Below are 12998 nucleotides of genomic sequence, written 5' to 3'. Positions count from 1 at the left end.
GCTACATGCTACTTGCAACCAGCTGTGAATGCTCGGAGTGCTTGGAGTGTGCAGCTACGCACACCCAACTGGCCATTATTCCTCATGTCGAATCTCTGAGGGGCAGGGACAAGGGGAGGAGGGAGATGTGTTATAAAAATATTCAACATCCTATTTCGCTAATATGGAGTATCGAGCGAAGTGTCTCCTCACGGATATCTTAGATGGAGCGTTACGCAACAGTCATTTATTCCCTTGTAGTAAGCCAAAGTCGCATCAAAACAACACATACTTCACGTTTTCACTGTCTTATAGAACAAAATGTCCGAAGCGGCTATGCATACACAGCAGGCAAGATAACACAAAGTTATTTTGCCCTCCTGTTCTCGAAAATCTTCCTGGGAAACCGTACCACTGTGTTTGCCGGGGATTGTCTTTATTCCGAATTTTGTAATTCCTAGGAGCTCTGTGTAGATTTCTGTAGCGTTGATTGCAGCTGGTCTGGCCACACAATGCCTTCACCGTAGTCTAGGTGTACACGGGTAGCTCCATTTGGGGACCTCCTACTATCCCAGCTTTTTTGAAGTGATATTTATCAAGTGTATGACCAACTGTTTTGGCTATTCGTGTGTTTTATTGGCTGCAACACAAATTTAGTTCGATATGTGTTCCGGTGTGCTAGTTTATGGGTGCAACTACCTGTGAATGATCGGAGTCTGTCTGAAGTCTCTGTAGGAAGAAGCTTCACTCTCAGAATTCAAGATCGAATAATAGGAATTTATTTACTATCTTTCAAAAAGAGCTCCCTGCTTCCCTTAGCCAAAGCCCCTTAGAGCTCTCAACACGAAGGGAAAGGGGCAGCTAGGGTTTACTTAGCTGCACCCTGCAAGCACTGCGAGCATTCCAAACTGAATGTACGCAGCATCAACCACAGGCAAATAGCAATGAGTCCAAGTGTATCTACCTACTAGCTTTCTGCAATAAAGATATACAAGCACACATACCACCTAGTCAATTCTTAAATGTTTGTTAGTCAAATAACCAGTGTGGTAAAAGAGATGTTTGAGAGTAGTCTAGCACACTACGTCTTCCTCTCTCCCGCCTACACCCATCAGTTCAAAGCATGCGCTCTCGTGTATCAGCCTGTGCGTTGAGACTTACTGCATGCGCTACAGCTGAAGTGTTCCTGCGTTGGCACCATTCCCAAGGTATGCAGAAAAGGGACAGCAGTGCAAATGAGAACGGCTGGTGTGCGCATTAATTGCTGAAGTAAGTTATACAGGAAGAACGGCATACACTTTATCAAAGCAAATGAGGGGCCGAATCAACCCATCGCTGCGGCACGATGGCTTGCTGTCATTGGAGTGCTTAAATGTGTGGGACTCCTGCTAAGAGAAAACAGAAGACAAGTAAAATATGTGATGTAATAAAATCTACATAGCAGGTAAGGAGTTTTGCAGTACCTTGTAGAGCAATCTCCGCATGCTAATACAGCCGTTGCGCGCAGCAGCATCAATTTCCATGCCAAAAAGGGGTCACAAGCACGAATGGAGAGACAACAATGTCTGAGGGTACCTGTTTATAAATCTGAGCGTAGACAACATCTTTACAATACATACCAGGAACGGTTCAGCAAAACACACAAATGAATGTACGTCCAGCTCCTGGGGATTTTGCAATGCGTTCAGATGTGATTGAATCTTAGGGATAATGAAGCGATTCCCCGAGCCGTGACATGTGTACCAAAGGATGAACTTGACCGATGTGCAAAGAATGTCGACGAGGATATGGATATTATGTTGACATTTGGCCTCCGGTAGTCCAACAGTAATGTCTAGAGTCAGATCAGTTTATATCCTTCTAGAATCCGGGAGGCTTGCTGCACGCAGGTTTCCTGTTTTCATGGAGACAGTCGCGTTTCAAAAGGTTCATGCTTCTTTTCCCGCCAAGTTGGTCTAGCTCCGGTGAAATTCAGGCAATCAATGTGTGACCTTACCCATCAGCCTGTTGAGCAGTCCTGTCGGCTCGCATCATCTTCAGAGACTTGATTTTGTATTTGCGCGGACCACTACTCGTTTGACTAATCTATTTGAGAAAATTCAGTCAAGACTTGTACAGTGCTGAGAGCGCTGAGGGCTGCAGCCAGGGGAATGCTGGAGCCCTCCTGCAAAACACTGAAGTACATTGTATTATGCTTGTGTCGAGTCTGGAATTATACGAGTCTTTCGAAGACCTTAGATGAAGAGTTACATGCGGTCAAAGACACAAATTATCTAGCACACACGCAATCAGGTTTTCATTGTGACTGATTCCCAGTTAAATACGACTGCCGTAGTACGAATTGCCTAAATATGGTCCAGCCCGCTACAGGTTAGGTAAGGCTTCGGCGTTGGGTCAGACTGTGCAGAGGGAGAGCGGCAACAGCTAAAATACAGAGATTTTGCCATGCATATGTGTCAATAGGCTCAAGTAGAGCATATATGGTGAAAAGGGTGGCTGCTACACCTTCAGAAGATAAGTGGTACATCACTGCTCGGTGGGGTGGAGCGGGCCAGCTGTTTTTTCGAGATCCTCTTCCCGTCTGTGCCTCTCTATTGCATTAAATTGAACAATGCACGGTAGATATACAAACGATTTCTGATGTCTGCACACGGTGTGGGGTGCAGACGGGAAAGGACTCTGCTTGCACCCGCGCAGACCAGAACGAGTCAACCGCGGCACACCAGTGGACACACACCAGAAATATCCCAAAGATGATGAGCAATGCATATCAGACATTGGTCAAATTAGAGTTAAAATATGAACAAAGGTTTTGTGCCTAAGACTGCAATGAATGCTGCTTTAAGAAGATCGCCTCGTAACCCAAATCCAACAACTAATGGGGGAGACGCGGTAGCTCACGTTGGCGAGCGAGTGAACAACAAAATATAAGCTGTATAATTCACTTCAAGGACGCTCAGGTAATCTTGTTCTGCACCTCAAGGCTTGGAACTCAAGCATGAGGGTTCGCGTTTGGTCAGCAGATAGGTGGCCACAATGATGGGGGCCATCCACGACTCCCGGCGCACGCCGCCTTTCGGGAATGTTTTGCTGTACTCAAGGAAGTTCTAGTAAGTCCGTCAGGAGTTTTCGTTGAGTTATTTGCTACTTAATGCAGGTACTCAAATATTTAACGCGATCACGGCGGTGTGCAGAGGTCATCTGCACATTTTCCGTCATCCCCCGAGGTGTCTGGGTCACCCGCACTGCTGCGCCGGTTTCACTTTGCGAATTCAGTGAGATATCGGGCCTTCGCAGGTGTACTTACGGATGGGCTAAGCCGTTGCTTGTTGATCCACAGCTTTAACGCTCGCAGCCCTAGCAGTGACCAGACGCGCGCAGATCTCTCACCTAACAACCAGCGTTGCCTCTTCGGCGGACAGCCACAATGGTTTCACTTGGGGGAAAAGAAAAGAAAGAATGCAACCAGGACCCATCGGTTGCTCCAGAGGCCCTTGTTCAAGTAAGATCTGCACGACTTCCCAACAGATATCTTACGATCAAACGAGAGCAAAATCAAATACCCTTAAGAACCAGCCAGCGACTTGGATCCAGTTGATAAGCACGCAATATCCCGTTCGAGGACAGATTTATTTTGTTACATACAATGTAATATGCTTCGTCAGCAGGGCATGAATGTCTGGTGCGATGCCGCACCGAGCGTATCGGAGGATTCCTCTGCCTTGTATTCAAAATGCGTGGTAATCGATGCATCCGACAGCCAGAAGGTCGTGCTGCGGGAAATGGCCAATCCTGAGAGCGAAGTCCGTTACCTCCTATATTCCAGTTCTGAAAAGAGGGGCCTATCGGCCGTTGCCGGTGGAAGTCTTGGTAGTTCCTTTCCACTTCACTGGCACAGAGGGTTTCTAGAAATAACGAACACCTGTGGTGCAATGAATTATAAGCACATGTAGATCAAGCGTAAAAATTACTATGCAGAATTTAACAGGAACGTTGCTATTTAGGCAAACCTGCCTGGTGCATGTTTGGGTGCTCTCTCAGTTTACAGCAAAAGCCACTCAGCTATTTTACTGCAATGAAAACTATGATCCTCTAGCCACTGCAGATGTTGGAATGCTTGCCCATCCAAACGCTGCTTCTGTTCTTGAAATGCTCAAGACTCGCTACCTGCACGACACAATTTATGTAAGCCAAGTCCTCGTCCGAGTTCGGTTTGGAAAACGTTTGTCTAGCTCGTGCTAGTCCTGAACAACGAACAGAATCGATTTGAGCACTATTTTTCTTTTTGATCTGCACATACGGCTCAGACTTTGGCCGATCCTTTGCTAGTTTCCATAAATCCTTTCTGGGATTTGGGATGCTCCACACAAGACACCATCAAGCAATACGGCGATGCGGCCAATCCAGGTCTTCTTCCTCCGCATATCTTTTCAATCGCCCGAAGAGCTGTAGACAATATGAACTCGACAGGGATAAATCAAACAATTCTTGTTTCAGGAGAGTCGGGAGCAGGGAAAACCGAGGCCACGAAACACATCATGCGATATTTCGCTAGCGCAGCTGGAGACATCGAAGCGGCAGTCAAGCGTGAGACCTTTACACCCCTACTGCTAGTCTTTTACAGGGATAGGCCCCTACTCTTCTGCTACCTCTGGAATCGTCTTCGTTTGGTATTTTGGGTGGGATGACATGGGCACGCAATGTATTTAACCACCAGAATGATGATTCACTGTTTTGGAGTCTACTCAGCCCGAGACACGAGAATAGAATCAGCAGTGATGGCGGCAAATCCAGTCTTGGAGGCATTTGGAAACGCAAAGACGGCGTTGAATGACAACTCGAGTCGTTTTGGGAAATTCGTCCGCCTGCAGGTACCTTGATCTACTTCAGCTCTCCTTTAAAATTATCAGGATTCCGCTAAAGCTCCATTTTTCACGTAAACGCTTAGTGTGGCGCTACCGAAAGCACAGCGGTTCAGCGTACGCAAAATAATCTCTCTCGGCGTTGACCACAGATACCTCGCCTGCAAGCTGTTCTAATGCTTGCTGCTCATCTCGTATCTGTTCGTAGATTGCAGCAGGCCCCCCAAAAATCCTTGTTGAAATGCGTTTCTAGATTTCTGGTTTTGCAGCTAGGCAAGGGAGGCGGTATTGAGCATGGCCACGTGCAGAGTTTTCTTCTCGAGAAATCCCGGGTGGTGGTACAGGCCGAGAATGAACGGTCTTATCATATTTTCTATCAGCTCATTAAAGGTGCACCTGAGCCACTAAGAAAGAAATTAGCACTAAAGACGTGCCAAGATTATAAATTGCTGAACCCTCATTGCGTCGATATTCCAGGCAAGGTGCGAAAATGTAAAATAGGGACTCCCGAACACAGAGCAGTATAAAGGCATAGTTGACTACAGTACTTGTGAGCAACTGTCGTGCAATTCTGGATGACTTCACTGCTGCAAACATTTGGCTCCTCATGTAAAGAAAATAATAATACGCGTTTTTGAAGTTGACCTACCCACGGCTCTCTGTGCTGGTCTTGCGGCAACCCAGAACGACGCAAAGGATTTTGTTGAGGTGCTCGCCGGGTTTCAGTCCATGGGGATGGATACAGAGATCGTGGAATCTGTTCTTTCTCTCGTGTCTGGAGTTTTGCTTCTCGGCAATGTCCAGATTGGACATGAGGCAATCGATGGGCTCCCAGATGCCGCCGTGATTTGCAAAGAAGACAGAAAGGAATTCGAGGTGTAAAAATTGTGAAAAAATTGGTGCTGGCATCTGCACCATAGCACAAGTTGCCGGAAAGCCAGCCGCCATAAGGACACAAACAATAAGAGCAGTCGAAATTGTTTTAATCGTAGACGCACTTTATTTACGAGTTTGTTTATTTATGACTGCAGAAAGCATGTGAGCTCCTATTTCTTGACGCTGAGGGAGTGGAGGAGGCCTTGCTGGTGCGTATGACTGTAGCGGGTTCTCACGAGGTGAAGGGCAGATGGACGCAGCATCAAAGTGAATTGTTGAAGGACTCCTTGTGCAAGGGCGTTTTCGAGCGGCTCTTTGAGTGGCTTGTGCGCCAAGTTAACTTTAATATCAGTAATCCAAAAGGAATGGAGAGTTTTATCGGTGAGTTGGGCAACCTGGGAGCGAGAGCTGAATAATTCAAATATATCTTTCTATTTGCTCCATCATGTGTAACGCGTGGTGTAAAGCTGGCTGGGCATACAACTCGAATCTCCCTGCAAAACTTTTCATGTGCAGGTCTTCTGGATATTTTTGGATTCGAGGTGTTCAAAAACAACTCTTTGGAGCAGCTATTCATCAACGTCACGAATGAACTGCTTCAGGCAACGTTCGTTGATCTCGTGTTTACACGCGTGAGCCATTGATCCCACAGTAGACACGTTGAGGCGCTCTGCTCTTACAGCCAGTCCCCACTCAACGTAGACAGCAGAAACGGACCTCTTTTATTGCGATCATTTGGTATGTGTTTCATAGGAGTCTGCGCTCTACGAGAGCGAGGGGATAACTACTGAAGTGCTCTATTTCGAATCTCCGCAACCAGTCATCAGCTTACTGTGTGCAAAGAAGAACTCAGTGCTCAGTCTGCTAGAGGACAGCTGCCTTAGTCCCGGGAGCACGGACGCAAAGTTAACGACAGCAGTCAAAGCACAGATCAAAAGTATGCTCTCTTTCATGTTTAACTTCAAGTACCGGTTGGATCTAGTATTCAAGCTGTGTGCTACACGCTTTGGATATTTGCACTGCATCGCCCTGTCACTAATGTGTGTTCTTTGCTTTACACTAGCGCGCAAAAAAGCAGAAAATATCATTTTTTTCATGTGATACAGAAGCAAGAAACCGCGGGTCAGAAAAACCAGGATCCGACTTGGACTTCACCATTTGTCACTGCATTGGAAACATCACTTATTGCACCGAAGGCTTCATTGCAAAGAATAAGGATCAGCTGCGGGCAGAGTTCGCGGAGCTGCTTAGCGCCTCTACCAACCTCGGTACACAGGACAGACAAAAAACTTTAATACTACTCAACTAAGTCCAGAAATATACTTCAGCGCGAGTCGGTTTATTCGATTCAGACAAGAAACCTGTCTCACTACCCTACACGGTTCCACCTACATCTATTCCTATATTCGCTCTCCTGCCATCGTGCGTTCTTATGCAGTGGCATCGCAACTTTACGATGGAGTAGAAGTCGTTCGTGGGAAGCTTATGAAAGGCCAGCTGATTGGCTCGCAGTTCCTTGTTCAGCTGCAAAACCTAATATCCATCATTGAAGTAAATTGACGGGTAGTGGCACAACTTTTGGAAGAGCTGGAAAGAAATTGCCACCCTTGCTCTGTGTTCCAAGTGTGTGTTGCTGAAACTATCTTTACATGCATCACCATTTTTGCTTATGGTCTGAATTTTTGAGCAGGAAACAGAGCCACACTTCATTCGCTGTGTAAAACCAAACGACGAGAAATTGCCCAAGCACTTCAACGCACGGAAGATCCTCCCGCAGCTCCGCGCACTCTCCATTTTGGAAGCCATACAGCTGCGCAGTGTAGGCTATTCATACAGGTACGACGAATCAGAGGCAAAGTCACTTTGACAAGAACGAATTCAGATGTGTAGCGACGCATGGATACCAAAGACTGAAAGCTCACTCCATTGCAGAATCTTGGGGCGCTTTTGCTGGAAATGCTGCAATGCCTGCCACACACCGTATTTGAAGCAGCTGCCAATCGGATCATGAAGCTCGTATTTGAAATGAAATCACCAAGAAGTGCGTATACTTTTTCACCTGCAGGCGGCCTTTTGCCGACTTTGTGCGTCAGTACCGCTTCGTCAACCTTTCCGCAATGGACACTATGCACAAAGATTCGCGTCAGGCGTCACTGGATGTTCTGAGCGCCACCGGACTGAAAGACACTGCTGATTACCGCATAGGAAAGACAATGGTCTTCTTGACACGCGATGCACATCAACGCATCATGGCTTTACAGAGAGGTCATCTAGCACATATGCGGCCGTTGGTAAGAACTCTTGAGGCAATTTGTAAGAGGAGGACACTCAGGAGAAATCTCGCAACGCATATACACACCATTATTAGACTGCAAGCTCATGTACGCCGTCAGATTCTCCTGCTCGAGATGCGCGGATACAGTCAAATACCACCAAAGAGCTTGCCCAGCCGAACGCCTACCATGGCATAAGCAACTCCAAGCAAATGAAGATGATCATTGGGCAAGACTGATCGGGTTGCCCGAATAAGATTATGAGAGTCTATTGAGATACGATGAAGCAATTTTTTAATCGGAGGCACCAGAGTTCTCCAGTTCCAAAGAGGCGCAACGCAAGAAGACCCCAGTCAACAGCCAGTAGGAAGGCCCTGTACTGTCCACTGTAATAGCACTTTCGTCCATATTTAGGGAGCTTTTTCACGAGTGCTGTTCTAATGAGAGGTCGATCATGAAAACGACGCAGCGCATGTAGCTATAATTTCCTATTGGCCTGTCTGGACTACTACGCAGAAATTAACATAAATCAATTCTTGTATGCTGGTGCAAAGAGTGGGTGCAGCCTACAATATTTAGATGTGCAAAGATATTCGTGAGGACAGCCAGCTCAAAATACCAGTTTTCTGTTTCTTACAGCTTGGGGCCGCAGGAGCTCAAAATCCGCTAAAAATGTAGATACTGACGTCACTGTATGCTGCTTGGATTCAACAACGCACGATAGTGTACTGCCTCTGCACTCTGCCCATCTCCAGCCACCCCTAGCTGAAGAATGGCTAAAGTACTATCACAGGGCAAAGCAGAGTGAGTACTCGTAAGTATTTATCTTGCGCCCTTTGAATCGCCCCTTCAATTGCCTGTCTTTTTGTGCATATCTGCAAGGCAAGTCTAGTAAGACGTGGACAACGGACGAATAGCCTTTAGGCGCCTCAAATCATTGCATACTGAAGAGTGTAGCGCTCTGGTTTGAAATGATGCTTTGCTGAGTTATGATCCGCGCGAAGCACTGCGCGCGTGCCAAAGTCTGGCAGTGTGATGGCTGTACGAGAGGCCCTGTTGTCCTCCCTGCGCAATCCTACTTGAGTAAGAAGTGAAGCAGATAATTTCTCCGAGATAGTACTAAAGTTATTTCGCTTACTTAGTGCAATCTTTCTGCGTGCGATACAATGCATGGTATTGGTTTTGATTGTGCATCAGCTGGTCCGTTGGGACTGCTGCAGATAGAGAAGTGTGTGGGCTTGCAATCATGCTCGCCTCTCATCGCTCCTGTCCCAGGCCATTCTGCATGAGCTCTGCCATCCGGGGCGAACTGCAAATTGTACTCTTAAGCCCCATGCATGCATCGCAGTAGCAAATTTCTCTCACTGGTCGGATCTTCCTCGCCCTCTTCCATAAATGGCTGCTATTCAAAACACCATCTTGGAGTATTCGCGTGGAAGTCGAACAGCGCGAGGGCGTGCCCGCCTCTGGGATCCCAGAACCCTTGCGCTTGCGTACTGAGCACCTAACTGTCTCTTTTTCGTCTTCCCCTTTTTCTGGAATCTGTTTAAAGACTCTTCTTGAGCAAGAAGAGATGCGTTGCTTTGATGGGTTTGACTTAGGTCCTTTCATGACTTGCAGGTCGGCCACATCAGACTGTATGGAACGGATGGCCGTTGAGGCAAGAGAATCTGCCTTTCCCCTCTGTTGACTGCTCTGAGTTCTGGGTCGGCAGTAGCTCAGTTCAGATGCACTTTTCAACCCTTGATCCTTACTCGCATATATGCTTCCCGATCTACAACGTTTTCGCTCTTTGTCTTCGCTGACGTCTTCCCCCAAGGCAACTTGTCTGCTATTATCGGCGCGTTGTCTGTTTCAAGACAGCAGTGTCGACTAAAGGATGCCTTTTGGGCTCTACGCAACAAGCTACTTGTCAAACATCTTTTGGTGGAAAACAGAGTAATTCAGTGCCATAGATGCACAATTTTGTTATGAAGGGCAATGCTGAGGAACTACATAGGTTGTCAGGCGTTGTTACCGCTCTTATTACGTGGAACTATTTCTTCGTGTAAATCATACACTTTTGCTTTATCAATTCGAGTGTTTACTGGCGTTGAGGAGCAAAGAGGTCTGCCAGAGGCGCACTGGTGACTGTGACAGCTGCAGTCAAAACTGGAGCGCAGCCCTTCTCGACATCCGCACTTGCCACACTGGCAGTTGAACATCTCAGCGTCTTCCACTTCGACCAGCCGCTGGCTCCTTTTAGCTGCATATTTAGTGGAATAATTGGATGAACTTCTTGTAGTAGCATCTGAGTCCGTTGTGGACGCTGTTTGGGGAGATTCATTTGGTACTTCCTGGTGGGTAGTACTCACCAGCTCTCTGTGCAAATCAGTGAACACGCCAGAGAAACCTTGATCATCTCTAGCTAAGGCCCTAAGCGCTGAATCACTGCAGTTACTGGATTACATTGCCATAATCGGAGCAACGCGTGGAAGCACTCTACCAAAAGAGCATGCAGGCGCGTATGTCGTAAACTCATTCCAAACATAGCCCACTTCTTTATCCAGGCAATGGTCTGCTGGGGTGGACTTCGCCGGACGCCCTTTAGGGCTGACGCGAGCATTTTCTTCAGAGCAGATTGACTAGTGTTTGACATTCTCTCTCGTGTACTGGCCTACTAGGCACACCGCAACACTACAGTGTCATCATTCACTATATTTAGGCACTTTGATAGCCTTCTGGTGGCTCATAACCGTGTTGAGTGCCTCAATGGAGCTGGTGCACTACTGTGGAGCACATGCCAGGAGTGGTCGGGTACATTAAGCCCAAGAACTGTCTAGCTTGGTCATTCTGTTGAAGGCTGCTTTACTATCAGACAGTTGTGACTATATTTTGTTTTTAATCCCCCCAAAACCGCAACCGTGGGTTCTTGTATTTGAGAACAGCTTCCACAAAGGTCACTAGGGAGCACACTGTCCTACCTTTAACCTATGAAGGGCGCCGACTTCAAAGCAGTCAGCACAAACAAAGCAACCTAATAATTAAGCAGTTTTTACCTAGCCGAGTGAATTTCGATTGAGGTTTTTAATAAGCCCAAGCGCGAGTGTTGTCGGTGCGCAGACGCTTCCAGGCCCTGGTGAAGGCTGCAGCAATGTGCTCTTCGTTTCTCACCCAAAACATGTATCGGTTCTCGACACTTTCGACCTTTATAAGATGATATAAGTAGCAGCTATCTCTGCTACAAAATGCGTCCCTGGAAATTTGCAGGTTACAAAGGTTTGCGCCGGACATCCCACAGTCCCACCAACTAGCAGGCCATGGGTGCTCGCGCCAGAATGCATACAAAAACATGTCCATAGAGATACAACTGCTGAGAATGCTGCTACACACGGCTGCCTACAACGTATATATACAATGGCAGAATGAACTTCACAAGTCGGCTCTGCGGATTTTCATATCCGATTCCCACAGCCTTTCAAGGAGAACGTAACGAGGTGACCACGGACGCAGCTCGTGGGGAAATCATCCAGCTCTGCATCTCCTGCTTGGATGGATAGTAAGATGTACCACATTTCCAATTACTTAATAAGGAATCAGGGGCTTGTTTAGGGCTTAAAGAACAGAAAACGTCAGTTGCTTTCGGGAAGCACCGAAAGTAAAAGGTTGTTCAGAACGAGGAGGCTCAAGGTTCGCCGATGAAATACCCAAAAAATAACACTCGAGCAAACTGTTCAGAATTTAAAATTTTGCAGCTGAGTCTCGGCTGCTTTCAATACGGCGAAGCTTGTTAAACCCCTTTTGCTTCGTGACAAGGCAATCTTCTGTGGAATTAATGGTCCCTGCAGTGAGCTTCATCGACGTGCAACTGTTCTCTAGGAAAAACTGATGTAGAAAAAACTACTACTTTTTGGTGAACGTCTTACAAGGATGACGTATGCTACTACTCCATGTGCTAGTACATGGAAAAACGATCTGTTCAGGAATTTTTAAACGAACGAAACTTCCACCAGAGCAGGAATGTTCTTTATCGGACGTTTATTGGACCTCAGTTCACCTTGCCGTCCACTTGCATGGGTTGGACCAATCGGAACGCTCCATCTAGGGCTGCGGTAGGGAGACGCTTAACTCGAGACTGGATAAATTCAATCGAGAGTTACTATCTATTTCTCAAAACCAGAACTTCCGCGTTTCCGTGCCCACGCCTTCGAGAGTTTAAAGGAAGAAAAGGGTCAGCAAGAGTGCGCGTAGATGTCCATTTGAGCACTCCGGGCACTTAATGCTGATGGCACACCAGCTAGCGCACGCGCACACACATGCCTTTTGGCAGTGAGCTAATACTGCTCTGCAATAAACAAGACATACGAACAAACATATCAGCTAGTCGATCCCCCTCCAGTTCTTAGTTCAATGCAACTAGTGTTTCGACAAGTTATTATGTGTATTTCAGTCCGCTACATCTTCCCCCCCTAACCCCTATTCGCCAGTTCAAAGCGTACAAAATTCCGCACCTCTAGGTCGAGACCAACTGCATGCACGACAGCGGAATAATTCCCGCCCTAACACTCCTCCCATGCGAATGAGAAAAGCAGGTGTGTGCAATAACCGCTAAAGTGAGAAATTAGACGGAAAGAAAGGAACATACCAACCAAGAACAAGCGAGGAACCAAGTCGACACGACAGAGGCGGCACCTGTCTTGCCGTCATTGGAGTGCTCAAATGTGTGGGTTATTTCTTACGGGAAAACAATAGACAGGAAAAATGTGTAAAGGGAAATTTAAAAACGCAGTATCTCAGAAATGTTGGCATGCCTAGTAGACCAATCCCTGCATGCAAAGGCAGCCATTGCATGTAGCGTGGTCGGTTTCCATGCATAAGAGAGATCTAAGCAAGAAAGCAGAGACAGCATATCTGCGAGGGCCTGTTAATACTTCTGAGCGTAGAGAGTATCCTTACAACGCTACCCAGGATTTTCTCTGCCAATACTCGGAGATAGAGAAAAGTATTCCAGGCAGAGGATATGTCCTGG

At 46.9% G+C, this 12998-nt stretch overlaps 1 protein-coding gene across 1 annotated transcript; it reads left to right on the top strand.

Annotated features, from left to right (window-relative positions):
• Positions 1 to 3406: 3406 nt before the first annotated feature.
• On the top strand, positions 3407 to 8188 carry LOC34619515 (myosin-A). The gene is made up of 14 exons (XM_026337971.1): positions 3407 to 3481; positions 3648 to 3782; positions 4021 to 4164; positions 4287 to 4566; positions 4720 to 4850; positions 5111 to 5323; positions 5526 to 5717; positions 5873 to 6098; positions 6234 to 6349; positions 6471 to 6654; positions 6824 to 6985; positions 7156 to 7268; positions 7408 to 7553; positions 7783 to 8188. The coding sequence occupies exons 1-14, from the start codon at positions 3407 to 3409 to the stop codon at positions 8186 to 8188; spliced, it is 2523 nt and encodes an 840-aa protein (XP_026193756.1).
• The last annotated feature ends 4810 nt before the right edge of the window (positions 8189 to 12998 follow it).

This window comes from Cyclospora cayetanensis, unplaced genomic scaffold (genome assembly GCF_002999335.1).
Source record: "Cyclospora cayetanensis isolate NF1_C8 unplaced genomic scaffold, CcayRef3 CcayRef3_contig_217, whole genome shotgun sequence".
Lineage (NCBI taxonomy): Eukaryota > Apicomplexa > Conoidasida > Eucoccidiorida > Eimeriidae > Cyclospora > Cyclospora cayetanensis.
Note: the sequence above shows the minus strand (reverse complement) of the source record. Positions and strands in the feature narration are given on the sequence as shown.